The 25,161-nt window shown below is 40.6% G+C and overlaps 3 protein-coding genes across 3 annotated transcripts; 2 read left to right on the top strand and 1 right to left on the bottom strand.

Annotated features, from left to right (window-relative positions):
* Nucleotides 1-1,200: 1,200 nt before the first annotated feature.
* Nucleotides 1,201-7,237, top strand: LOC122767826 (protein transport protein Sec61 subunit alpha-like 1). Its single transcript, XM_044023323.1, has 12 exons — nucleotides 1,201-1,322; nucleotides 2,722-2,789; nucleotides 2,882-2,947; nucleotides 3,055-3,133; nucleotides 3,357-3,488; nucleotides 3,609-3,718; nucleotides 3,940-4,093; nucleotides 4,197-4,357; nucleotides 4,459-4,656; nucleotides 5,185-5,376; nucleotides 5,453-5,529; nucleotides 6,122-7,237. The coding sequence occupies exons 1-12, from the start codon at nucleotides 1,316-1,318 to the stop codon at nucleotides 6,306-6,308; spliced, it is 1,431 nt and encodes a 476-aa protein (XP_043879258.1). The 5' UTR covers nucleotides 1,201-1,315; the 3' UTR covers nucleotides 6,309-7,237.
* A 1,723-nt stretch (nucleotides 7,238-8,960) lies between these two features.
* chchd4a (coiled-coil-helix-coiled-coil-helix domain containing 4a) lies at nucleotides 8,961-12,695 on the top strand. The gene is made up of 3 exons (XM_044023324.1): nucleotides 8,961-9,148; nucleotides 9,714-9,812; nucleotides 10,146-12,695. Exons 1-3 carry the CDS (start codon nucleotides 9,127-9,129, stop codon nucleotides 10,472-10,474), a joined length of 450 nt encoding a protein of 149 aa, XP_043879259.1. The 5' UTR covers nucleotides 8,961-9,126; the 3' UTR covers nucleotides 10,475-12,695.
* A 310-nt stretch (nucleotides 12,696-13,005) lies between these two features.
* Nucleotides 13,006-24,889, bottom strand: si:dkey-202e22.2 (netrin-4). The gene is made up of 10 exons (XM_044023322.1): nucleotides 24,375-24,889; nucleotides 21,614-22,050; nucleotides 19,945-20,256; nucleotides 18,536-18,662; nucleotides 17,124-17,312; nucleotides 16,473-16,689; nucleotides 16,247-16,371; nucleotides 15,457-15,525; nucleotides 14,602-14,772; nucleotides 13,006-13,729 (listed from the first exon to the last, which is right to left on the bottom strand). Exons 1-10 carry the CDS (start codon nucleotides 24,475-24,477, stop codon nucleotides 13,503-13,505), a joined length of 1,977 nt encoding a protein of 658 aa, XP_043879257.1. The 5' UTR covers nucleotides 24,478-24,889; the 3' UTR covers nucleotides 13,006-13,502.
* Between the last annotated feature and the right edge of the window lie 272 nt (nucleotides 24,890-25,161).

Consider the following 25,161-nt stretch of genomic DNA (forward strand, 5'->3'; position numbering starts at 1 on the left):
CCATGTGTGATTTAATCACCAAGGACTGTGTTGTTAAGTTTTCTGCAGCTGTGTATAATTGTCTGCGAAATCATATTATCCTTCTAAAACTTTCTATTAATACCCCAAACATAAAAACTACATTAAAACAGACATTTACAGTAAAAACGTTCAGTCATATATGAAGATAATAAATAAATACATTTCTATTTTGACCATTTTTTTATTTTTTTATTTTATGTAATTGTTTGGCCTCCACACAAATGTGACATTGTATACATATTAATTTATCATACATTGTCCAACACCTCTTTATTTTTGTTATTTTGAGGTGTGGCCACTGCTATTGTCTGTTGTCTTTTTTTAGTTTTTATTTTAGTGACAGTATTTTCAAAAGCCTGTTTTAGCTTTTCCTACACAATTTTTTGAAGTTCTTATGTCATTTCTTTTCATTCACTCATTCATTATCTACCACTTTGCTTTATTCTTTAATATTGTGTATGAGCACACACACACAAACTTGTTTCAATGTCTTAGTGAGGATACATCATTCACATAATACATTCCCTAACCTTAACCATCACAACTAAGTGCCTAACCCTCATCTTTACCCTCATCCTATCCCTAATCTAAACCTGAAAAGGCCCTTGTGGGGCCCAGACAAAATGACCCCACAAAGATAGTCATACAGATATAAATACGCTCTCTCTCTCTCTCTCTCTCTCTCACACACACACACACAATTAGGAGGAGTCAAATGGAGGCGTGTGTCGAATCTACTGTTGTCAGAACTGGGGCTCCCCCTGGAGGACGGGAAGACTCAAAATGATTGCCGTTAGAAATTTTGCTTTTTTTTAATGTGACGATCTATTATTCACCTCGGTTGATTTCTGATTAAACATCTCTATCTCCCTCTCTATTCCCCCCTCTCTCCCCCTTTCTTTCTCTATGTGAGTGTGTGTATTGTTTGTTCTTCGTTTCTGGCACCTTCTTTAGGACCCTTTCTGACGTCATCGTTGACTTTTTCAGAAACGCTCGTGCGGTACAGTTAAAAGCTCATCTAAGATTTTTAAAGTTCAGGATTTTGGCCTTTGAAGAAACTGTCACAAATGAATCTAAGTCACACTGAGTCCTCGCAAGAATAGTGACTCACACCTCTGTGGGTGTGTGTGCGTGTCGAAGAAGCAGTGACGTGTATTAGCGGCTCCACTGGTGACGTGTCTTTGCTGCTCTCTCTCTTTCCTGACGGAGCGGCTGGATGGAGCCACACTGACCCCACTCTCAGCTCTCACACTGGTACCAGAAACACGCGTGGACTTGGACTAAGGAGGACAACATGGGGAGTACGTGTCTTTCTTTTCTTCTTTTTGCACTCGCGCTTACCACGAGCTCAACTGTCCGCGTTTAAATCTCACAGTTAAGCGCACATACAAAACCGCTCGCCAAGAAGCTAACCGGCTAACCTTGGGAGTTGAGCTAGCTAATAACGGAAGCTAATTTGAAGTTGTAGCTAATATTTTCGTTCCACTGTGTTTTAATGACGTTGTTGATGTTCGATCACAATCAGAAGTGATTTCAAGACTTAAATATATGTTCTTAAAACAAGCTTCCTCTTATTAAGTCATTACTCACTCGCTTGTGATTGAACGCAACGCTAGCATCATGCTAACGTTGCTTAGCCGTGTAATTGTTCATTTAAATTAAATATGATCCGTATTAGAAACAGGCAGACATGGTTTCTTCTCGACTTTTATCACTTCGTTTTATTATTACGTTGTGAAAATATGTAGTCTGTGGCATTTGTTCAATCTTTCTGTCAAAGTCAGTTTCTGTGATTTGACACTAGGTGATCGATGTTGAGCAGCTTTAGCCGCAAACATTTTAAACATGACCACACACCTGAGCCCGGCTGGACTTAAGTAAATGTGTTTTATTTACGATTTTACGATGCTGTGTTTGTTTGTTGAATGGGTCAGACTACCATGTTCAGCTTTGCTGGCAGATGTTCATCTGCCTATAGTGATGACGTAGCGTCTAAGTTAAAGATGACCTGGCACAAGAAAACTCGGAAAAAGTCAAAAATATTTAAAACTAATTTTGATGATATTGCAATGACAGGTACTGGTGTTAAAGTCTGACACAAAAGCAGTGGTTGTTGTTTTATGGTAATTAGCACTGTAATCTCAGGATATTTTAATTATCAAGGTTGATAAATGTCAGTTGGGGTTTCCCCGATGTTAAATGATATTAGTTACACATGTACACTAAAATTAGTTGGCTAATATGTTCCTTTTTTCTTTCTTTTTTTTAAACTATGACAATAAGAATATTTGATACTCTGTGAAATATGTGAAATACATTTAATTAATAAGTGTAGTATATAGGATTGTATGTTGAATGTCCTTGCTACTGCTCAACATTGTTTACAGTTTGTGTCTACACTACACTGCTATTTGATATTTAAAATAAAAAATAACTAGACTTTGTCAACTTAATTTGTGGACTTGAAAACAAAGACTACCAAGACAATGTTATTATTGTTTCAGCTGACCTCTGTCTGCAAATGCTTTGTTTTGTCAACAAACCGTGTCCTGTCAGAGGAGCAAATAATCACATTTAATGGAATTACATTTATTTAAAGGAAATAAAAGACCCAAATTGATTGCAATTCATTTAGTAGACAGTTGTTAATTGACTTATTGTTGAAGCCCTGTATTAACCATGTCATTTTCTTTTTTGCAGTTAAATTTTTGGAGGTTATTAAGCCTTTCTGTGCAGTTCTGCCAGAAATTCAGAAACCAGAAAGAAAGGTATGTTTTCTGTAAATACATATTAATAAGGTGCAAAGGTGCAACTGGAATTGATTGACAGACATATTCTTTTTTTTTTTTAATCCTCTCAGATTCAGTTTAGAGAAAAAGTACTATGGACCGCTATCACACTCTTCATCTTTCTGGTGTGCTGCCAGGTCAGTATCTCTTGATGATAATAACTCATGAAATCAAAACGCTGCTTCTGCTGCTGATGACACTGGATCTCTGCATTCTATTCAATTAATTTTTCTCTTTATTTCAGATTCCACTCTTTGGCATCATGTCTTCAGACTCAGCAGATCCCTTCTACTGGATGAGAGTAATCCTGGCTTCCAACAGAGGTGCTTTAAATTTAATATTTCAAATAGGCTGTTACTGTTTGAGTCCAAAGCTCTTTTATGTCGAGTACAGCTCAGGCAAATTCCAATGTTGTTATCAGGCATGTGAGAAGTCAAAGGTCAACAGTTGTAGGACTTCTTGCATTGTCAAGTACTTAAGTTGTTGTTGTTCTAACTGAGGCTGATAATGTTGATAACCTGCTGTGTTGTCCACTTTGTCCTCCAGGTACTTTGATGGAGCTGGGTATCTCACCCATTGTTACCTCTGGTCTCATCATGCAGCTGCTGGCTGGTGCCAAGATCATTGAGGTTGGCGACACTCCCAAAGACAGAGCCCTCTTCAATGGAGCTCAGAAATGTAGGCAGTATAACTCACTACAGAACTTATTTTGTGAACACGCATGGAATAATTCTTGACACTGTGTTGCAATTTTGTAATGTTACAAACTGGAAATAATATTCTCCTGTCCTTCTGCAGTGTTTGGAATGATCATCACCATCGGACAAGCCATTGTTTACGTCATGACCGGCATGTATGGAGACCCTTCAGAGATGGGTGCTGGGATATGCTTGCTCATCATCATTCAGGTTAATAAACAAAAAAAAAATGCTTTTAAGTCCCGTCTAAGGGAATACTGGTTCCACGTGTCCTACAGTCGCATGTCTACAAATCTATTGAATCATTAGCAATTCAGAGGACTGAAGAAGCCTCCTGGATTAGAGGATGTTATTGTTGTGATATTTGCAGAAATATGATTGAGTTGTCTAAATATACTGTCTCCATACAAACACTGCTTTTGTTTCTGTAGCTCTTCGTTGCAGGTCTGATTGTCTTGCTGCTTGACGAGCTACTCCAGAAGGGCTATGGTCTGGGCTCTGGCATCTCCCTCTTCATTGCAACCAACATCTGTGAGACAATCGTGTGGAAGGCCTTCAGCCCCACAACCGTCAACACCGGCAGAGGTGAGGGCGACTGGCAACAAATGCGTTTTTCAAACAAGTGTTGAGAAATGATATTAAGACTTTTAATCAGTGTTATAACGGCATTTCTTTACGGCTTATCCAGGTACTGAGTTTGAAGGAGCCATCATTGCACTCTTCCATCTGCTGGCCACTCGCACAGACAAGGTGCGTGCCCTGAGAGAAGCCTTCTACAGACAAAACCTGCCTAATCTCATGAACCTCATCGCCACCGTCTTTGTATTTGCAGTGGTCATATACTTCCAGGTGAGTAACCAACACCAACCAACAGCCCAGTGTCCTATTTCTGAGCTAGCAGCTAGACTGCTTTGTATTTGCTCTATGAATAAACTTATGTTTCTCTCCAGGGCTTCAGAGTGGACCTGCCCATCAAATCAGCACGCTACCGTGGGCAATACAACACCTACCCCATCAAACTCTTCTACACCTCCAACATCCCCATTATCCTGCAGTCTGCCCTAGTCTCTAATCTCTACGTCATTTCCCAGATGCTCTCAACACGTTTCAGTGGCAACTTCCTGGTCAACCTTCTTGGAACCTGGTCTGTAAGTATATGATAGCTGCTCTTCTCTATAACCTAGTCGAGGCCTGATCAACCTGGGAGAGTGTATGTTCAGTGATGCACAATATGCAGGAGCACCAGAGGTGTTTTTTGAAAAGCACTTTCAGTCCTTGCGTGTCTCAAGGTCAAGCTATTATATCAAGGATTTTTGTGGTGTGTTCAAACTGAATACGCCACAATGCGTCATGCAAACAAATATGCACGATGCGATTTCACGAAAGCGAGTGGAGAGATTCTTCAGCTCTTCAAATTTAGAAATGGAGGATAGTCGCTGATTGTTTGCACACTAAGGAAGTGACCTGCCCTCTGACGAATAATCAGGGGGCGGGTCAGGAGTTGTACCTGGCAACTTCTGAAAATGTGTTTGTCACTTGATTCAAGCGGTCTGTTGCTCTGTTACTTGCTTGTTGGTTAGCTCAAGCGTTAGCCTCAGGCTTCATGTTTGTTAGGTGCACAATGGTAGTGTTATTTGTTCAAGGATGATGAGGTCTTTTTTTCTGTCTTTTTAAAGGACACCTTGAGTGGTGGCCCAGCCCGAGCCTATCCAGTGGGCGGCCTCTGCTACTACCTCTCTCCTCCAGAGTCGTTTGGTTCTGTGTTGGACGACCCTGTTCATGCCGTCATCTACATTGTCTTCATGCTCGGCTCCTGTGCCTTCTTCTCCAAAACCTGGATTGAGGTCTCGGGATCCTCTGCCAAAGATGTGAGTTTGGGTTTGCGCTGCTGCACAACGCCCTTGTGTCATTTATTTGTTGTTAATATCATTTTGTCTTTTTCAGGTGGCAAAGCAGCTAAAGGAGCAGCAGATGGTGATGAGGGGACACAGAGAGACCTCCATGGTGCACGAGCTCAACAGGTACAAACTTACATGCCAGGTTTTCAAAACAAAAGACGGTAACCATGGAAAGTACGTCAGTACCTACAAATGTACAATTAGGTCCTCAAAGAGTACAAGGAACGACACCATTGGTATGTGAAATTGAGTACACAATTAGACCTAGAATCTCTACAGCCTCTTTACAGATGTGGAATGTGGTGGCCTCCATACCACTACACTTTAATTTAAAATAAACTTTTCAGATAAAATATATCCTCAATCAAGCCGTGTTTTTCAGCTTTGCATCCATACTAACATTCCTAAAATTGAACTATAAATAATTTTATCATTCAGGTTCACTGAACATGTGTGTGACAGTGTAAACAGAAAGTGATTCTCTCCACTAAAGCTGTTTATTTTTAGATGGTACTAATAAAGCAGAGCAGAGACTTGCGTTGTGAGACTTGTGAGGAAATGCAGGAAGCTGTGTCACTGTTTTCTGTTTCTGCTTGTCTAGACGCAAACGTTATTCCATTGCGAGTTTTCAAATAAAGCAAGGCAGTTGTTTTAAATCTAATTCAAAAATGTTTGTTGCTGAATTCTGTTTTATTTGTTCTTCCACCACTCACAGGTACATCCCCACAGCTGCTGCCTTTGGTGGTCTGTGTATAGGAGGGCTGTCTGTCATGGCTGACTTCCTGGGTGCCATTGGTTCGGGTACAGGAATCCTCTTGGCTGTGACTATTATCTACCAGTACTTTGAGATCTTTGTAAAGGAGCAGAGTGAAGTTGGCAGCATGGGTGCACTGCTCTTCTAAACAAACAACAAAAAGAAACAAAACAACCTTGTTTTGACACACAAACACACTAAGCATCTGCCCCTACCATGATTTTTATTCAGTTTTTTTTTTCTTTTTCTTTTTTTTTTGCAATTGGCACAATTAGTTAATGTTGCAGCAGGGATAGGTAATTGTTCTGTGTCACCGTCATTGCCCACCAGATCTCTCTAGCATGTCAGTGATGAGAAAACTGTTTGGGTCACTCCCAGTGTTGAGCATAGTATTGTGTCTCTTCAGTCCCTTTATTCCAAGAGTTAGTACCCACCTGTCTGCAGGCTGCCTAAATCCCCACTGATTGTCTTACAACCCGAATGATGCCTGAAAGCACACAAGTGTGAGGTGCCGTCTTCGACTTCCTCAGGCATCGGTCATGGCAGCACGTTCAAGCAGCACTAAGACGGCAACAACAACATGTTAGTGCTCGTTTCAAGCTCAAAGCACTGTGCCTGGACATTTCAGGGGGAATGGGCTGAAAGGAAGTCATGTCACGTCCATCACATCGCAGTCATGCTCGAGGTTTCTAGGGCCCTCTAGTGGGATGTAAAAAAAAGTATAAATAAAATATGCTTGTACTCCTGAAAAGGTTTCTGGTAATCTTAGGCGAACTGTTGCTGGTTTTCATTTATCTTTCTGTTGATATTGTAAGTGACGGACTATGTTTATGTTCACTCTGGTCTTATGTTGGGCACAGTGTTTGTTCTCTGTGTCTGGGTCCTCAAAAGGAAAAGTGTTTGTCTGTGTCTCATGCTCTTTTATTCCCAGACTGAATCGCTGCACAATACTGCCGAGATGGTCGGGATGAGGGTGGGTTTGATAGGGGCAACAAAGGGGGGTTCATTTGGATTTTTACTTTATGTAACAGACATAACTGAGTTATTAAAAAACAAACAGGATTTTTTTTTCCAATACATGTGGACATTGTGTTTTGATTTCTGTCGTCTCATTGTTCTTTGTCATGGCATGTTCTGAAAAGACTAAAGGCATAGCAACTAGATTTTCTTAAAGATCCAGTATGGGGAAAAAAATCTCTGTCATGGTGAGACACTGCTCATCCTCTCTATGTATGTTTTGATTTAAAGTTGGAAAAAAAAGAAAATACCAACTTTAACTGGTTTGTTTGGGCTGCTGTTAAAACTAGGGATGGCTCAATATCACAACCTCGTTGATACTGATATCAGTCCTATACAGTCATTTTACTCTGTTGTCGAAGCTGTTGCATTTACCAACAAGCCATTCCAAGCAATTTCAGAGACAACATTTTCAGTGTAATATATTTAATATTCTCAAATATTCCCATAACATGATTTGGCTAACATGCTGTTGCTGTTTTGTTCTGTTTACATGTTATAGTCTGTGAATAGTGAAGCATGCAATGTACAGGATTGTTATACTGTACTAAAAAAGAAAATACTCATGGGTAGTATATTCAGTTGTAATTCTTATACACTGAACCTTTAACTTTTATATTTGACCCAGAAAGAGAACGGCAACAAAACCAATTGGCAGCAACAAGTGCATTGTTTCAAATTGCAATTTTGATTTGAATACAATGAATTGTTAATTACCCAAATTCTTTCTCTATTCACTTTTCCATCTGCCACAATTGCAAATTTTGAGACCTTTATTTTTTTCACAGTTTGAAAAGTGTGAACTCACTGAGATCAGCTGTAGTCGTGCGCACAATTATAGCAGCAGTGAATCACTTTCAGAAAGTGGTGTTTTTTTACAGGGTTTATTTTATTGTCAAGTCTGAAAAAGATTAAAGAGAATTAAAGTAGTAAAAAGTAGAGTCCACTTTAATATCCCAGAGAGGCAATTTGTTTTAAAGTCATACAGGTCTGGACAGGGTACAGTAAGAAGGAAGAAGGCATCCGTATTGCAAACAGACAGTCACTGAATGAGATGAAATAAGTAAGGTAAAAAAAATAAGCAAATGCAGATAAATAAGACCTATTTAAAAGAGTATTTTCAGCAGGAACGAAGCTGTTTCTATAGCGATTAGCACTGAATTTGAAATAGTCATGGTGATAAACTTATTTAAAGATAGTTGCGAATAGTAACCAAACTACAGAAGCATCTGCGAAATCTACATTTTATTGGAAGCTGAGGGTTAAAACCACAATGTTTTGCCAGCTTGTTCCTGTATTTAAGGTAGATAATGTCAAACCAAAAAAATTATAGAAAAAGAGAGGACATACTCAGTAAAAGAAGAATAAAACATAGTCATCAGTAAACTTGTAAAACAAAGATTGATGGAGAAATGTTGGTTTGTTTTCTCAGTCAAAGGGAAAAACAAAATGACACAGCACAAGCAAAACCCCCATATATTTAATTAAACCTAACACAGCATTGCACTAATATGACATAACAAAAGACCTTACATACCCAACTACTATACATGTATATATTCATAACACTTGCAGATAGTAATAGTGAGTATAGGTGTCATAATAATGCCTAGTAAGAAGATAGGTAATAAAAAAAAAAGTTTAATTATTTATTTATTTATTTAAATCCTCAAGCATTTTAATTTTAAATGTTTATATGTATGCATTAACAAATGTCCTCTACAGTTTCTATAGACTTGTTTTAGAAATGTTTTTCATGCTAAATAGTGTTATCGCACAGTGTCTGGCGTCATCACCGTGCGCCCGCATGTGGGGCAGGTCAGACTCGGGTTAGCTGGATACCGGGTGTCTTGTCAAATGAAATCCTCGCCGCTTTTCAGTAATTTCTCTCCCGCGTGTCATCTTTCTACAACAAGGACGAATCTCGACGGACGCAAACGCCTGCAGACATGTCGTACTGCAAACAGGAAGGTAACGTTCGGCGCTCTTTCATTCATTTCCCCCGGGCAACTGAGCAATGTCACCGAGTTAGCCACCGTGCTAGCCCGCTAACTCCTCAGCAGAACAGCGGAAACTCAAGGAAGGTTAGCGCGTTAGCTAACTCGCTCGCGGCTGTCGTAATGACATCGTGTAGCTTTTACTTCGTCATCGCTGCTGTAACTCAAAATGTAGTTTAAGTGACCAACACTTGGAGCCTTTAAACCGTTAGTTTTGACCTCGCTGATGCTGTTACACGACACTGTGTCACGGTGGAATAAAGTAGCTTTTACTTACGCAAAAGCGCCAGACAGAGGTCGCCCACCAGGTGTCGTTGTCGGTCAAACAATAGAACGTCACTGTGCGTTTTCATTAATTATAATGGCGGCTGTACTGTAAACTCACCGGCTGGTTTGCAGAGGCGATCCTAGACTCTGGGGGGGCCCCCAGGCAAATAAGCTAATTGGGGCCCTTCACCATCCCTCATCACCTGTACACTTTTAGCCCTCCGGAAATGTTTTTAGTCAGGGGCTCATTACTGTTTTTGTTACTATTTAAGGTAAAGATCGCATCATCTTTGTGACCAAAGAAGACCACGAGGCGCCCAGCAACGCTGAGCTGATTGCAGATGACCCGGACGATCCCTACGAGGAGCAAGGTCAGTCGCTTTAATCATTTTAGAGATTCCACTTTGAAAAGCTGTTTGTTTAATTTGTATTTTTGCTGCTGTCAATAAATGTCATGTGATTTACAATATTGTTACCATGATTGTAAAAATGTTGAGTTTTTCCTGCCAAAAATCAGTGTCTACCAATGTCCTATTGGTCAAGCCATTTTTGTCTTGATTGTAAACTGATTCTGTGTTACTTGATTATATAGCTATTGAATTATAGTTAATACATTTGTGGATTATGTATTAAAGGGGCACCCCACAGATTTTTTTAAAACAAGCTCAGTTAAGTACCTCTGCAAAGTTCTCCTGTTTCTTCAGGTCTGATCCTGCCAAATGGGGACATCAACTGGAACTGCCCGTGCCTGGGCGGGATGGCCAGCGGACCATGCGGCTCTCAGTTCAAAGAGGCGTTTTCCTGTTTCCACTACAGTAAAGAGGAAGTGAAGGGCTCAGAGTGCCTCGACAACTTCCGCAACATGCAGGAGTGCATGCAGAAGTATCCCGAGCTTTATCCTCAGGAGGAAGATAAAGAAAGCTCCTCTCAAGCAGAGTCCGACTCTGCTTCTTCCTCTGCCTTATCCCCTGAAAATGACGCTACCCAATCCACCTCAAACCCCTCACCTACAGACGGCAAGACTGCCAGCTAATCATTCATCAGTGAGGCTTTTGTTCTCTGTGTGACCAGCGTTCATGACTCTCCACAAGGAGCTCTGATCATCTCCTTTCCGGTTCCAGCCTAAGGAGAGAGGACGTAGACTGACACAGCTCTGACACACACAGGCATGATCTGTCAGGCAGGAGGACATTGTAACTGCAGAACAACATAGCATATGTACAAAATTAAAGGCTACTTTTATTAACTGAGCACTCACGACTCATCAGATGATATTATTTAATGACAGCAGGCCTAGCTATTTGCTTCAGGGACATTAGCTCAAAGACTCACGTTTATATGCAACATGTAAATTAATTTGCTGTGTTTTTTCCATGTCAGTCAGACAAATCATTCATTGTTTGTCAGGAAATATTAATTAGCACTGATTTACCGACTGAAGTCTGAGCAGTAATCACTAGATTTATTTTTTCCACATTGACTAATGTTCAGCTTTTCCTTGACTCCGCATAGTTTTTTTTAGTTACACAGTTCAATCACTTTACTTTCCATCCATCATGTGTGTGATCAAATTAGCCCTGGACACAACGCCCAGACGATATGAGCCCCAAGTAAGAGGAAAGTACTTTCCTTACCAGCAGGTGGCAGTAGTCTGTATTTATCATTTTAAAGGGGAAACAGGAAACAAGAAGGCCTATTTGTTGGTGGCATAGACAGATTGCTCTGTTTTTTATCCTGTCACTGTAATCACACCAATGTTGGCTCCAGATGACAATATTGTTAATGTTGTCATCCATCCATCCCTCCATCTTCTACCGCTTTATCCTCCACATGAGGGTTGTGTGATATATATGTACATGTACATATACATATATAGTGCCCCCTGGTATCTTCTTGCTGACCTTTGGGGCGATTTGTCATGGGCTTAAGAAAGCAAGGCTGCTTCTGTTACTGTACCATATCTGTAGCGCTGCAACTAACAATTATTTTCATAATCGATTAATCGATTGGTGTTCAGAATATCAGAAAACCTTAAAAAATTATCGATCGGTGTTCGTCAAACCTGGAAATGATGTTCTCAAATTTATTGTTTTGTCCACAAACCATGATTGATAATGATTTCTTTGTTATCCAGAGCAAAGGAATTATGAAAATATTCACATTTAAGAAGCTTAAACAATCGGAAATCTTGTTTTAATCATGAAAAAGCATCAAACCGATGATTCGATTATCAAAATAGTTGCAGGTTCATTAAGTAATCGATTCTTCGATTAATCGTTTCAGCGCTACGTATCTGCTATAGACGTTACGTTGATTTTTTAAAGGGATAGTCCAGATGTTTTAAGTTTGTCAGTATGATGTATTGACACCAACGGTTGCGTGAGTGTGTCTGAGAGCCAGACACTCGCTCTCACTGACATGGCTGCCACTCAACAAAATATACACCTGCTTAAGTCTATGACGTCATGACAATATGTATACCACTTGTTTATCTCTCTGTTAAACAGCCTTTTCTGGCTGGGTGAGACAGATAAAATCAGCAATTTTCTATGTCATGCCACACAGGAGTTGTTGATTCACTGCTGCCTGAATGAGCACATTCACACACACACGTGTTATACTGTGATTTCAGTGCTTGAAAACGTTGGTTCAGTTGTCCCCAAGTGACACAAACTTAATAAATGAGAGAGCAGGATACCAGCAGCTCCTATCCCGAGTCCCTGTCAACTAAAAATGCAGTTTTTCTTAATGGAATTTGGTGCAGGAGATTATGAAGTTTACAAATACACACTTTAAAAAACCTCAACTATCCCTTTTTGAAGCTTGTTTCAGAAACAATATATTATTTTTTGAAAGCCACTTGATTCCCAACAAAGAACAGGCATCGAGCGTTTTACTTTTTTCAGAATTAATTTATTGACGGCTGTCAGAACGTGAAGAGAATTTCATCAAATGAGATGGTGTTTTTGAAACGGACTACAGCTTTTACACAGATGTTTTTGAAGTGATTGTTGACGTCTTGTAGAAACTTCGGGGTCCTCGTCTGTTGCTGTGTGAACAATGGTTGCCGTGGTTCACCGACACTGTATCTGTCTAAGACCAAAGTGTTAAATTGTTGCTGTCCCTCTTGTTTCAACACTGTTGTAAGTCTCCTCTTTGGAAGCTGTGGTCACCACTCGGTGTCATTCAAGCCTTAAAAGACTCCAAGGTATTTATAAAAGAACATGTCCATGATTAAAATGATAATCAAACCATTTCAACTTCCAGTTTTCTTCTCTTCCTGATAAGCATTTACGTTACAGGGAGTTTTTTCGTAGTACCACCATGATGTATTTCTTCAGCTTTAACTTATTATAATACTTCCCATGTAGTAGATATAGTTTCACAGCATAATGTAAGTGTATTATTTACATTTTATTACAAAAGTTTGAAAACCTTACAGACAAAAATTGAGTTTTACTTTTCTGTATAGCTTAACAGCTCACAGTCTGTATGGTGCTTCTTGTTAAGAAAAATAGTTAAGGATTGAACTGGATCCAACATATGGGGAAAAAAGACTATGTATACAGGTAAGACTTTTAATTTTATGTACACCACACTAGATAAACTGCTTTCAGACATGCACTGAACTTCTGGAGTGTCTGTGATTTCAAATGTCTGCAGACATCACTCCCGAGATTCTGTCACCAGGTCTGCGATGCTGCTTCTGTATGATCTCCACTCTATGTCGCAGTGAGTTTATGTAAGAAAACAGTGGGAGAAATGACACAGAATCCACAGCGGAGAGAATGGAGAGAGTGTCCAAGAGTCACTTTGTCATTTGGTTCTCCACCGTGTTTGTCTCATGTAACTGTTAAACTCCAGACAAATTCTGTACCCAAATCTCCAGAGTTCATGTCTAAAAATGGCTGAGGACAGTTGATATAATCTGACCTTCCAGTCTTTATTTTATGTTACACAAATGCACACATTTCGTATCTCTCTTCTTGAGTCACCACGAGTTTTGTTTCTTGAATATTCTGTCATGGATGATGATGTCCAGTGATTTTTATTGATTTATTTCAGTCTTGTTTCTGAACTGTCTGTTGACTCATGGATTTTGAGTTTATTGTGCATTTCTCTGGAGTTTGTCCATCACAGAGTCCAGCTGAAGGACTGCATCCGTTCCTCAGGCCCTCTGAAATAAGCAGACCCAGCCGAGGTGTCCAGGGGGCCACAACGCTTTGCATGGTGACCAGCAAACGTCCTGTTCCAGCCTCTTCAGGACCCGCGAGCAGGTACTCCATACCTGGTTTAAAAGGTGAGATGGTGCAGATTGACATTTAAAGTAATACTCAATTTCTTCCTTTGTGTTTTAGTTTTCATTTTAATTTTAATTTTAAAGTGATTTTTCTGGTTGTTAATGTTATTATGCTGCCTCTCATTTGGTTTAATGAACACAACCGATGTAAAATTATTTAGATGCCGTGTCATCTTCAAGCAATGCTATCTGATCTGACTGAGGGTGCACTTGCTTGTATACAGCAGCAGCACAGGAGCGGGCGGGGACAAGAAGTATTTATCCTGTCAAATTGCTGAATGATCAGGTTTGAGTAATCAGGTTTTCTCTGTGAATTAAATCGCAAAATAACCCTAGATTGAATAGCCACCAGGGGGTGACTCCGCCTAGGGGCAAAAAGTCAGTTTGAATGGGAAAATCAGCCTATTTCTCACTTGATTTAGAACATTAGTAATAAACATTTTCCTGAGGAGTTAATGGTCTTATTCACGAGTTAAAAATCTTCTAATGTACAGCATATATGAGTGGGATGAACATCTGTTATCGTTCCAGTAGGAGCGTGGATGCAGGTAACGCCCCTGACCTTCCTGTTATAAATCATTAACTATTCATGATTCTGGAGGCTTCAAAAACAGGAGTTCATATTCTCATATGTCAACCTGTTTCCAGTGGTCGAGCTTTAAGCACAGTATTGCTGTTCCCTCCGTCTGTCTTGAATACATCACTTCCTTTCTGCAGCACAGGAAGAGTTTATAAACTTCATCAGCATTCTGCAAACTCCTTTGGCAATGGTTTGAATATAATGGACATTTGTATATATTTAAAAGTTACCAACTATAGTTTTAAACCACATGACAGAACACATTTGTGATTTCTCTTACCTGGGTTGAGTATTGGACAGGTGCAGCCGCGGCTGGTCCAGGACACAGGGTAGATGCTGATCGTCCCCGGGTGTAGCGCCACCTGTCCTGATCGAAACACCTTGCGGACTTTGACTTGTACTTCCGCGTGGCTGCCTTTGTCATGAGCACAAAGCACGCTGGCCTTGATCACTGTTACGCACAGGAATGAGACCATATGAAAATGGAAGTCGCGATTATCCTGACCAAAATAATCACAATTTGCAACATGAGTGTGGTTCTTGTAAAAGTGTGCTTTGAAATCCTCACACTCTGTCGACACTGAAATTCCTTTATCATTTAGCAGGACACACTTTGGTTTGCTGCATCACACATGAATACATAGTTTTTTAGTGAACATTTAGGCTTCAACGTGTAGCTTTTGAGCTGTTTGAGATTGTCTGAAGGGACTAAAACGCAAATGTACACAGAAGTCTGATTTTTCTGATGTTTAATCGCTGGTTATGTTGGAGTGAGAATGCAGCAGGAGAAACTCCTGCTTCCACTAAATCTTTAAACATGACATGGAATTCATGTCTGAAAACAGCTCATTTGTCGCTATGTTAGTGACTTTAGTGGCTTATTAACAAAGTTCCCAATTCCCATTCAAACAAACGATGGAAAATTAACTACTATAACAAAGCTATTGTGAGTGTTTTAGTCTAGTGTCATTTTAAGACATTTAAAAAAGTTTATTTATCAATAGAATATCTTTATTGTCTTTAAAACTGAGAGCTCTCAGCACTGGTAATGTAACAAATAATGAACAGTTAAATAAAGACATAATAAATTAGTAAACTATAGAATAACTGTAAAGAAATAGCACAGCCAGCTTACCGTAGTCATGTTTGGTCTTACAGAGGTCAGACACACTTCTCAGTTTCTTCTCCTTGCAACTGCACTTTCCTGTGTACAAACAATAGCATGTGATGTGATCACTCGTGTTTAAAACAGTGATTTCTTCACTTTAAAGGCCCAGTGTGTAACATTTATGAAGGTTTATTGGCAGAAACTGAACAAACTACTCATTAGTATGTATTCATTAGTGTATAATTGCTTTAAAATAAAAATCGTCTTGGTTTTTGTCGCCTTAGAATTTACAGGCAAACTATCCAGGCTGTGTGTGTTTCACATGTTGAAACAGAAGCAAACATCATGAATACAAATGAACGACATTATTTATATTATAATAATATATGTTATTATTATTATTACATATCCATAGTTCCCTGGAGGAGTCCTCTGTTTGTTACAGTCTTCAGTCTCAAATAACATGTCACTAAAGGTGCATATCCAGGAACTATAGAGACAGGGTTCCCATCACACCTGTGTTGTGCTCCCTCCACTACTTTCCTGTTTATTTTTGGACTGATTTTAAAATGATGTGGCACTCCAGTCCAAGCTCCAGTTCCTGAACTATCTGAAGGTACATTTTCACAGTATTTCTCTTTATTTCCTGGTTCCTGCAGTGGTGACGCACATACTATAGTTCCTGTTGAAAGTCCTTAGTTCCTGGTACTAGTTCCTGCAGTGGAGATGCGTCTTCATCGTTACATACTGGACCTTTTTAATCATTGTATTGTGGTTGAACGTGTGTGATGTCATAGTAAGCTGTTCCAGCTCTCACCTGTGTAATGCAGAGCAGAGACCGCGAGCTCCTTTGACCATTGTACGTCTTCGAGTGGGAGCAAATAATCCCGATCAGGGATTTTTCCACCAATGGGCACGTTGAACACCTGATTATCTAAGTAACTGCAGAATTAAAGGGGGAATAAATAATATTAAAGTACATCACATCGCCTTATTGTTAGTGTTTGGCGAAAAATGTGGCCACAGATGAAGAGAGCAGCCACCTGTCGAAACACTGCCCGCTGTTAGGATCACAGCTGAGAGGGCAGACGCAGGGTTCACAGCCTTTGTCTCCAAAGCCCCAGTAACCAGGCAGACAGTGGCTGCAGCTTCTGCCTCCGACGCCTGGTTTACAGTGGCACTGTCCAGTCCTGGGATGACACCATGGTCCTTCCTCGTCAGGTCGAGGAGGCAGAGAGCCGTGTTGATCACACCTGCAGCCTGAGAAGCAGACAAACACACACATACAGGTCTGTGTGCTGCTTAAAGCTTTGCTTTCTCCCTATTAATTACAGGTACTTGTCAGCAGATGGCGGTATATGACCGTGATGGTTCTCTTTACAGGCTTTTCTCACTTTTTCCCAAAGCCTGGGAACAGACAAGTGCAGCCTTGTACATTTTCAATCATTGTTTATGAAAAAAATCTCCCGTAGTTCAGTTTTGTAAATAATGACTCGGTAGCTTCTCATTCTGAAGGAACTGACACATTCGGTGACATTAGTGTTTATGTTTAAAGAGATAACTTTAGAGACACAGTTTTACAGGTTCAAATATTAAGGATAATTATAGAACGTTAAAAAGAGACTGAGGAAAACTTCAAAACTGACAGGTTAAATGAAATGGTGAGTGATCTCTTCTCTTTCTGTGTCTCTTACGTGTGCAGGCATGGGCGGAGCTGAGGGGCAGGGACAGGTGGCGGTGGTAGCCATGGCGGCAGCGCTGGCACCGGCGTCCGGCGGTGTTGTGCCGGCAGTCGTCACAGACGCCGCCGCTGGTGCCACCGGACGACAGCCATGCCCGGCGAGAGAAGTGACAGCTGTCTGAGTGACCGTGACACTCGCACTCTGACGTCACAGGAGACGTGATGTCATCAGGAGGAGAGACAGAAGAGAAGAGTTACGTTAATGACACAAAACACAACTTTCTCTACATCATCTTTTCCTTTTTCATTCTTAAAAGGTTTTCATAAACACACCTTTTTTTTCAGAAATGTTTTAATCCACACAAACCCCTCAAAAGCAACTCTAAACGCTGTAGTATAATGTATGTGTATGTGGTGCTGTAACGCCACAACAGAAAAACACCAAAAACAGAATTGAAACCAGATTTTTTTTTCCCATGTGGATATAATACAAAACTTTTGTGAATTCTCCTAAACTCATTCTCAGTTGTCTACTTTTAATCTTAATTAAACCTGAGTCTTCTTTAATCTTTATTTTCTTGGTTCTGTGTCTGTTCCGCACTGAGACATAAGTGCATGGTGCTCATGAAAGGGAAACAATTAAAATTGATAGCCTGTGGAAGAAAAGGTTAAAAGGCCTTTAATTCAAAGGGTTAGAGACCTTTAACCCCATAGATTAAAAGGGACTTTTTGCCATTTTAAACCATTTAAACCCAGTGCCTGGACCTGGATTATTTATACCTCAACATTTTTTCTTGTTGATACGCCAACATGTGATATTGATCTAGATCAGAGGTCGTAAACTTGTGACCCGTGGGCCACTTGCGGCCGCCCAAACAATTTAATGTGGCCCTCCACTTAATATTAAGTTATCATGAGTTATTTCTGTCTGTCTATTTTTATTTACATACTCATTTTGCATCACAAATGCTTTGATATATTGTAAAAATGTATTGTTCCCTATCAAAACAGACACTTTTATTTTGAAATGCTATGAAATATCATCACAAAATCCATTTTTGGCAATATAATGTAATATAATGTTTTGATATCTTTTTAAGCTCAGTTTGCCTACTGTAGATTTTCATCACAACATGTATAATTTCAATACTTTACACGAGACTGTGAAGATCTGGACCTGGATCAGTAAATAATATTCCTTGTTACTCATAAACTGGATTACACCTGGAATAAACTGAAAAATGCACAGTTTTCTTCTTACTTTATCAACAGCCTACACAAATCGTGGCTGCGTTTAAAACTTATATAGCTGTCTGCGAGTATTTCATTCTAAATAGATTCACACACACTTTAAAACGTCTTGTCTAATTTGTCTCTTTCAGCAAAATATCTCCGCACTGGTCTGATAGCTGTACAGTCACGTACTCTGGCAGGGGTTGGGCTCCCCGCTGCTGCCGTTGGCGGGCCTCCAGGGACGATCGTTGTATAGCGGGGCGCACTCCTCGCAGTGATCCCCCGCTGTGTGGTGAGTACACAGACACCTACCAAACACCTGGAAGACACATCTGGGTCTGTTCAGTTACTTCACCTACACGAGCACAACGTTAGAGACACCTGCTGTCCACAGGCAGTCGTAAAATACACACAGGCGGGTGGTGTAAAGAATAAGTCCAGCAATTTATAGCCCTTTAACTGCAAATACTTCCATCAGTGAGTTCATTTTATTCTGGATCGTGACACATGTGGTTCTGCAAACCTATAAATGAACACATGCCAATTCAAGAGCTCTACTTTATGGTCTCTTTTGTTGTAAGTGATTGTTCATGTTTTTGTGTTTTTTTTGCTGTGTGCATGTACACTGCCTGGCCAAAAAAAAAGTCGCCACCTGGATTTAACTAAGCAAATAGGTAAGGGGTTGCTGCAGTTGGTCAGGTCTAGGTTCAGCAACATTATGTGCCCAAAGAATGAGTTCAGCTGACTACCTGAATATAATGAATGACCAGATTATTCCATCAATGCCTTTTTTCTTCCCTGATGACATGGGCATATTCCAGGATTCATCAGGCTCAAATTGTGAGAGAGTGGTTCAGGCAGCATGAGACATCATTTTCACACATGAATTGGCCACCACAGAGTCCAGACCTTAACCCCATTGAGAGTCTTTGGGATGTGCTGGAGAAGGCTTTGCTCAGTGGTCTGACTCTCCCATCATCAATGCAAGATCGTGGTGAAAAATTAATGCAACACTGGACGGAAATAAATCTTGTGACATTGCAGTAGCTTATGGAAACAATGCCACAGTGAATGAGTGCCGTAATCAAAGCTAAAGGCGGTCCAACCATGTGAACCTTTTTTTTTTGGCCAGGCAGTGTATGAGATTCACACCTCCATCACTGAGAAACAGCCTGAGAAACAAAAGCTTGGTTTTAGTGAAAATAATATGGCTGCCAGTGGGGACACAAGGAAAAACGGATCTCACTTAGCATAAGCCTCATCCTATAAAATCAATGTCAGAATTTGTTTGCTTTGTCATGTTGCTGATTAAAGGCTTTTTCAAACTGAGAACTGAAAACATGACAAGGTAAAACTGATTTTAGCCACATAACAAAAGGCTAATGAAATAGATCTCTGTATAATGTTAAGATAAAATGATGACTCTATATATTCTTAAGATGTCTCAGACTGAAGCAGACATAGATTTGATTATGTGAGCGTTTATTAAGTGGCTACAATCAAATTTTCACTTATACCACACTTAAAAAAGTCTGAACTCTTTTAAAATGATTGTTTTTTTACTTTGACATGCACATATGCTCACAAAAAGAGCTACTGACCATGTTACTGTCCTGTTGTGATTCTTGGCTGCTGTTGTATGGAACACAGTGCTCGGCATGACCGTGGCACAGGCAGGTCCCTTTGGCCAATAAAGAAAAAATGGCATAAGTTGTGTTCTCTGATGTGGATGTGGAGGTCAGAGGTGATGCTGTGGGGCTTGTCCGTCCTGTAGGGGGAGTTGAGGGTGCAGAGCAGCTCTGAGATTTCAGCAGTCTGATGCGGAGGTTAGTAAGTGTGAGGCGGGCGAGCGTCGCTGCGCTGTAAGGGTCTCGTGTTTCCGCACTGCTGGGGTCGAGGGTCCGTAATATGACCTGGGAAAAGAAACAAATGCTAATCAGCACTGAATTAAACATTGTACGTCTACTTAAAGACATAAATAGTTGAGTTTTATGAAGTGCAGTTGAATGAGATACTGCCTGAGACACAGATGCTCACTCTCACTGAAAACACGGCTGCATGTTTTCATTCAAGATTCGTCTAATAAAATCTACACCTGTCTGTGATAACTTCACAATATGTTTGATGGGCTTTTTTCTCACCATTAGAAATCCTGTTCCACCTGGAAACTGAAGTTTGTAAACCCATTGCTCTCCTGCACCAAAGTGTTTTTACCTCACTGGGTCACAGGAGCTGCTGTTCTACTGCTGCTTTCTTTGGTGAGTTTGTGTCGCTTAAGTGAATCCGAACATTTTTATTTAACCCCTACATCACAGAATAACACATTTGAAATTAGGAATTGAGGCAGTAGTGGATCAACAACTCCAATGAGCTGTGATATAAATCACTCATTTTCTATTCATGTACTTTGGTGCAGGGAGAGAGAGCAGTTTGCAAAACAACACAAACTTAATTTACCAGTCAAAAATAGGCTGTACAACTGTCAGAAAACCCAGAAAACAAACATATCTCAAAAACTGAAAAATATCTAATCGCTGTAAAAGGGAAAATCACATCATGGACTGAGAAAAGGCCAAAGTGATCCACTCTGAAAGCAACAAACATCACAGATGGATCCAGAAACGGGCCCAAGAACCATCAACCGTGATGATCGTACATCCTATCACACGACAGCAGGGGGCGTAGTCATCCCCTGCTGTCTGACACACCTGTGTAAAACAGGAAGTAAGACACGTCACATGTAACATCACATGACGCCTTCTGCGCATGAGGTCGAAACATGGCAAGGTAATGAAAAAACCTTCTTTTTCTGTCTTGTTCTTTCAGAAAACTTACATTCAAGATACTGCAGAATCATCACATACAAAAAGGAATGTATTAATATTTGAACATTAAAGTAAAAACTGAAAGAACAGATTAAATCAACATGAGACTAAATGAGTATACTCAATAAATATTGAGATTTAAACCTGGCTGTGTGCCTGCTCTCTCTGTTATTGGTCTTTTTACTGTAAAGTTACAGGAGGTGAAGTTAAACTGAAATTATGTACGAATTATATTAATTTAGCTTTAACATTTCTTTCATTTGAGAGAGCTTGTTTGTTTTTGCTTTGATAATTTTTTGGTTTTAGAATTAAAAAAATATAAATTTTATTTAACAGATACCGTTAAACAGGCATAGATTTTATCAGGTGAGCCTGAAAACAGTTTTTCCTTGTGTCCCTGCTGGCTGTGAAATCAGTACAACAACACTCTGGCTTTTCCTCTCACCTCTCCACCACTGCAGGGAGTCGCACTGGTGTAACGTGACGTACACAAAGAATCATCAGGCAAACCAAACTCCGCGCTGCAGTTTCGTGCAAATAGCTGAAGAGGTTCCCACGTCTTTCCAGAGTCAGCAGAACGCTCAATGGCCATGGCTGAAGGCCGAGGTGACCTGAACACCAGAACCACATGGGACAGACAGAACCGCGTTTCCAGATCCAACCGGATCTCGTCGGGCTGCTCCTGCGTGGCGGTGCTACCTGCACCTGATGCCCACCAGGTCTGTGGATGCAAGAAAGGGTCGTCGGTCATGTGAGCAGGTGGGTGAACGTCCTCGGGGCAGAGGTGAGGGAGGAGGGAGCAGCTGGAGAGGGTGCTGATGGTCCTGCCGCTGGCCAGGTTCCCTATGGGTGGACTGCAGGCCTGGTCCACACATCTGGAGACTGACACAGAGGAGGACGGAGAGTCAGTAAAATACAATATGCACCTAGAGATTTGTTTGTATTCAATTCAATTTAAATAAGTCATCATCATTCATCAACTTTAATTGGACACTCAAAATGATCAGTAGATGTGAGTGTGAATGGTTGCTCTGAATGTTTGCCCTACAAAGGGTAGAACTTCAGAACTGATGAAGCCTCTTGCATTTAAAGGTGAGAGATATTCAAACTTAACTCAAGCAAGTACATTTGCAAGTACTGTGACTGAATTGTGTTTAGGCATTAACTGGTTATAGTTACTGAACAGAGATGCGGCCTTGTTAATGCCAGTGTTTCTCAACCCTGATCTGTATAAACCACTGTATGAGTTGTCCTGCCCTGCCTCTCACGCCCCCCTGACACCTAACCTCACCCCTAAGGTTAAGGTTATGGTTAAGGTTGAAGTAAAACAAAGAAATTGATGTAAGAATATCTGAGTATTTGTTTGGTACATAAAATGTCTAATGGTAAATGTTTACCAAACCTGGAAATGATGATGTTCTCAAATGTCTTGTTTTGTCCACAAAACCAAAATGATTCAGTTTTATTGAAGAAACCAGAAAATATTCACATTTAAGAAGCTGAAACATCAGAAAACTTGTTTTAATTACTGAAAAACATGAAAAACAATGAATCAGTTATCAAAATAGTTGAGAATTAATTTAGTAATCGATTAACGATCAAATAATCGTTGTAGCACTAAAGTCAATGTAATGTCCCCTGAAGTCATGGAAACCAGACTGTGTGTGTGTGTGTGTGTATGTGTGTGTGTTCCTTTTGTTGTGGCTCTCCTCTTGTTAAACACTGATGAACTGTTTCCTGCTCCAGTCCAATTATTTTGCTGCTCAGTTTTATGATTCTGTTTCATGTTTTTTGTGATAAACGTTACTGACGATGACGGACCTGATAAAACATTTGTAAAAAGTCAAACCGTTTTTCAGATGAATTGCTTCAAACACTGACTTTATCAACAAACTCATTGTAACTTCTATGAATATTTAATTCACCCCTTCACTGCTGCTCACTGTGACACAGAATCCCTCTGCTCTCAGTGGACACAGTCGTGTCCCACCATGTTGTCTCTCAGGTTACGTGAGGCAGCTGCTGTCAACTCTGACGGTTTGTAAATATTGTAATATACGTATTGCTGGCACTGCTCCTTCCTTTAGGTGAAGTTTGGTGCTGTGTCCTGCTTTAAATTGCAAAGTTTGTGTAACAATCCTCCATAAAGTGGTTGCCGCATACATGGAGGTATTTGGGAAATGAAGCAGGGACATTCCCATCAAATATGAAAGATATCCACTGAGCTTTTCTTTGTTCATTGGCGGGGAGCTTGTGGAGCGTCTGGTATTGTTTATCACAACCCAGAACAGAGCAAACCTGAACCTTTTTTCAACATGTTCTCATCGTATACGCTCAGCAGCCACAACAAGAGTAGTTCTTCTTCTTCTTCGGTTGAAAGTACGTCACCGGATGTGCCCGGACTCTAGTGCCCAGACTAGGAGGCGCTGCTGTTTACAGGAGTGGTGAGATTCGCCAGTGACGTAATTAGTCAACGTTAGTGCCTTGCTGCTTTGTAGAGCTCAGGAAAATAATAAAACCCTGTGCTCTCTGCAGTGGCTGAACTGACTTTTAAGGCTTCATAGACAAGGTAATGACGCAGATACACACCCAAACACAGCGTTAATTGGCACTTCTGGGCTGTGGCCTCTTTAATGGAAACTGAGCTAATGTAACCTCCACACTTTTTTGTCAGTTTCAATTTGTCCATTTAATCTTAACTTTATATTTTTGTCCCTTTGTGTGTCTTCACTTTTGTCTGTTGGATTTATCTTCTAAGTTCAGATGTAAAGTTAAAAGTGCTTACAAATAATAATTAACATCATTATTATTATTTTCATTTTCACACAGCTCAACTTCAAACACCCCCAAATATTCCTTTTAATGTCCCTTGATAGATTAATGGTTGTCCAAATGGGGTGCAGGGACCCATGAAGGTCATGGAGTCATTGAAAGGTGTCTAAATTCAGTTTAAAATGATTTGCTGATAATTTTCTTGATAAATTATTCAGTTGTTTTCATCCATGAAAAAAGAAAAAGCAAGTATTCCCAAACTTTAAACGTCAACATTCTCAAACAAACCACATCTATTTCATTTACTGACGCAGAAGATCACCATAATGTTTGTATTATCATTTAATTTTTTTACAACTGAGAACCTCTGCTATGAATTAACCAAACCACTGCAGCGATGGAGATAAAGAGATGGAGATGGAGTCGCTGCTCACCTGCTCCGCTCTGCGTCACAGCCACAATCATCCAGCCGAGCGTCGAAAGCAGCAGCAGCATCACCTGGTGCCGAGTGTTCCCGAACATTCTACACACGCTCATCCTCTATGTTTACAACAGACACGGTGCTGCCACACAGGAGAGGGGAGTCCCAACATCATGTGGAGCTTATCTGAATCACACGCGCATTTCTTCGCCAATTACGCAATGCGCAAAGCGTCCAAATGAAGTCGGGATGATATATATATTTTTGTCTTTCTCCCACGTCCTGCAGAGAATCATGGACATCAAAAAAACCTCAGACGCGCTTAAGCATCCTCCTGGACAACCATGCCACCTTTGTCAGAAGCTCCAGGTGCAGCAAAATCCAAATAATCAGTGGTAACATGTCTCCATATTTGGCAGAAATGTTGTTAAATTTAGTTCATTTCTGTAAAGTTAGAAGAGCTCCGTGTGTCAGCCACGCACAGAGAAGAGCGCTCTATTTATCCATGCCCACGCGCGCACCCATCACCCCCGCCCACGCCGTTACTGTAGGTCAGTGCAGTAACGCAGAGCCAAACCCACTCTGGACTGAGAAGGTGTTCGTTTCCTTCAATCTGCCAAACATCTATCCACGAGGAACCAGATGAAGAGGAAAAAGGAGGGAGTGAGGACTTTCACGTGCTCGTGGACACAGTTAATCTGAACCAGGAGCACGGTGAGTGCGTGCGCGCGTGCGTGCGTACCAGCTGACCCAGGTCCCTCCACTCGGTAAGCAGGGCCTCACATAGAGCCAGGCGAGGA

Source organism: Solea senegalensis, linkage group LG4, assembly GCF_019176455.1.
Source record: "Solea senegalensis isolate Sse05_10M linkage group LG4, IFAPA_SoseM_1, whole genome shotgun sequence".
Lineage (NCBI taxonomy): Eukaryota > Metazoa > Chordata > Actinopteri > Pleuronectiformes > Soleidae > Solea > Solea senegalensis.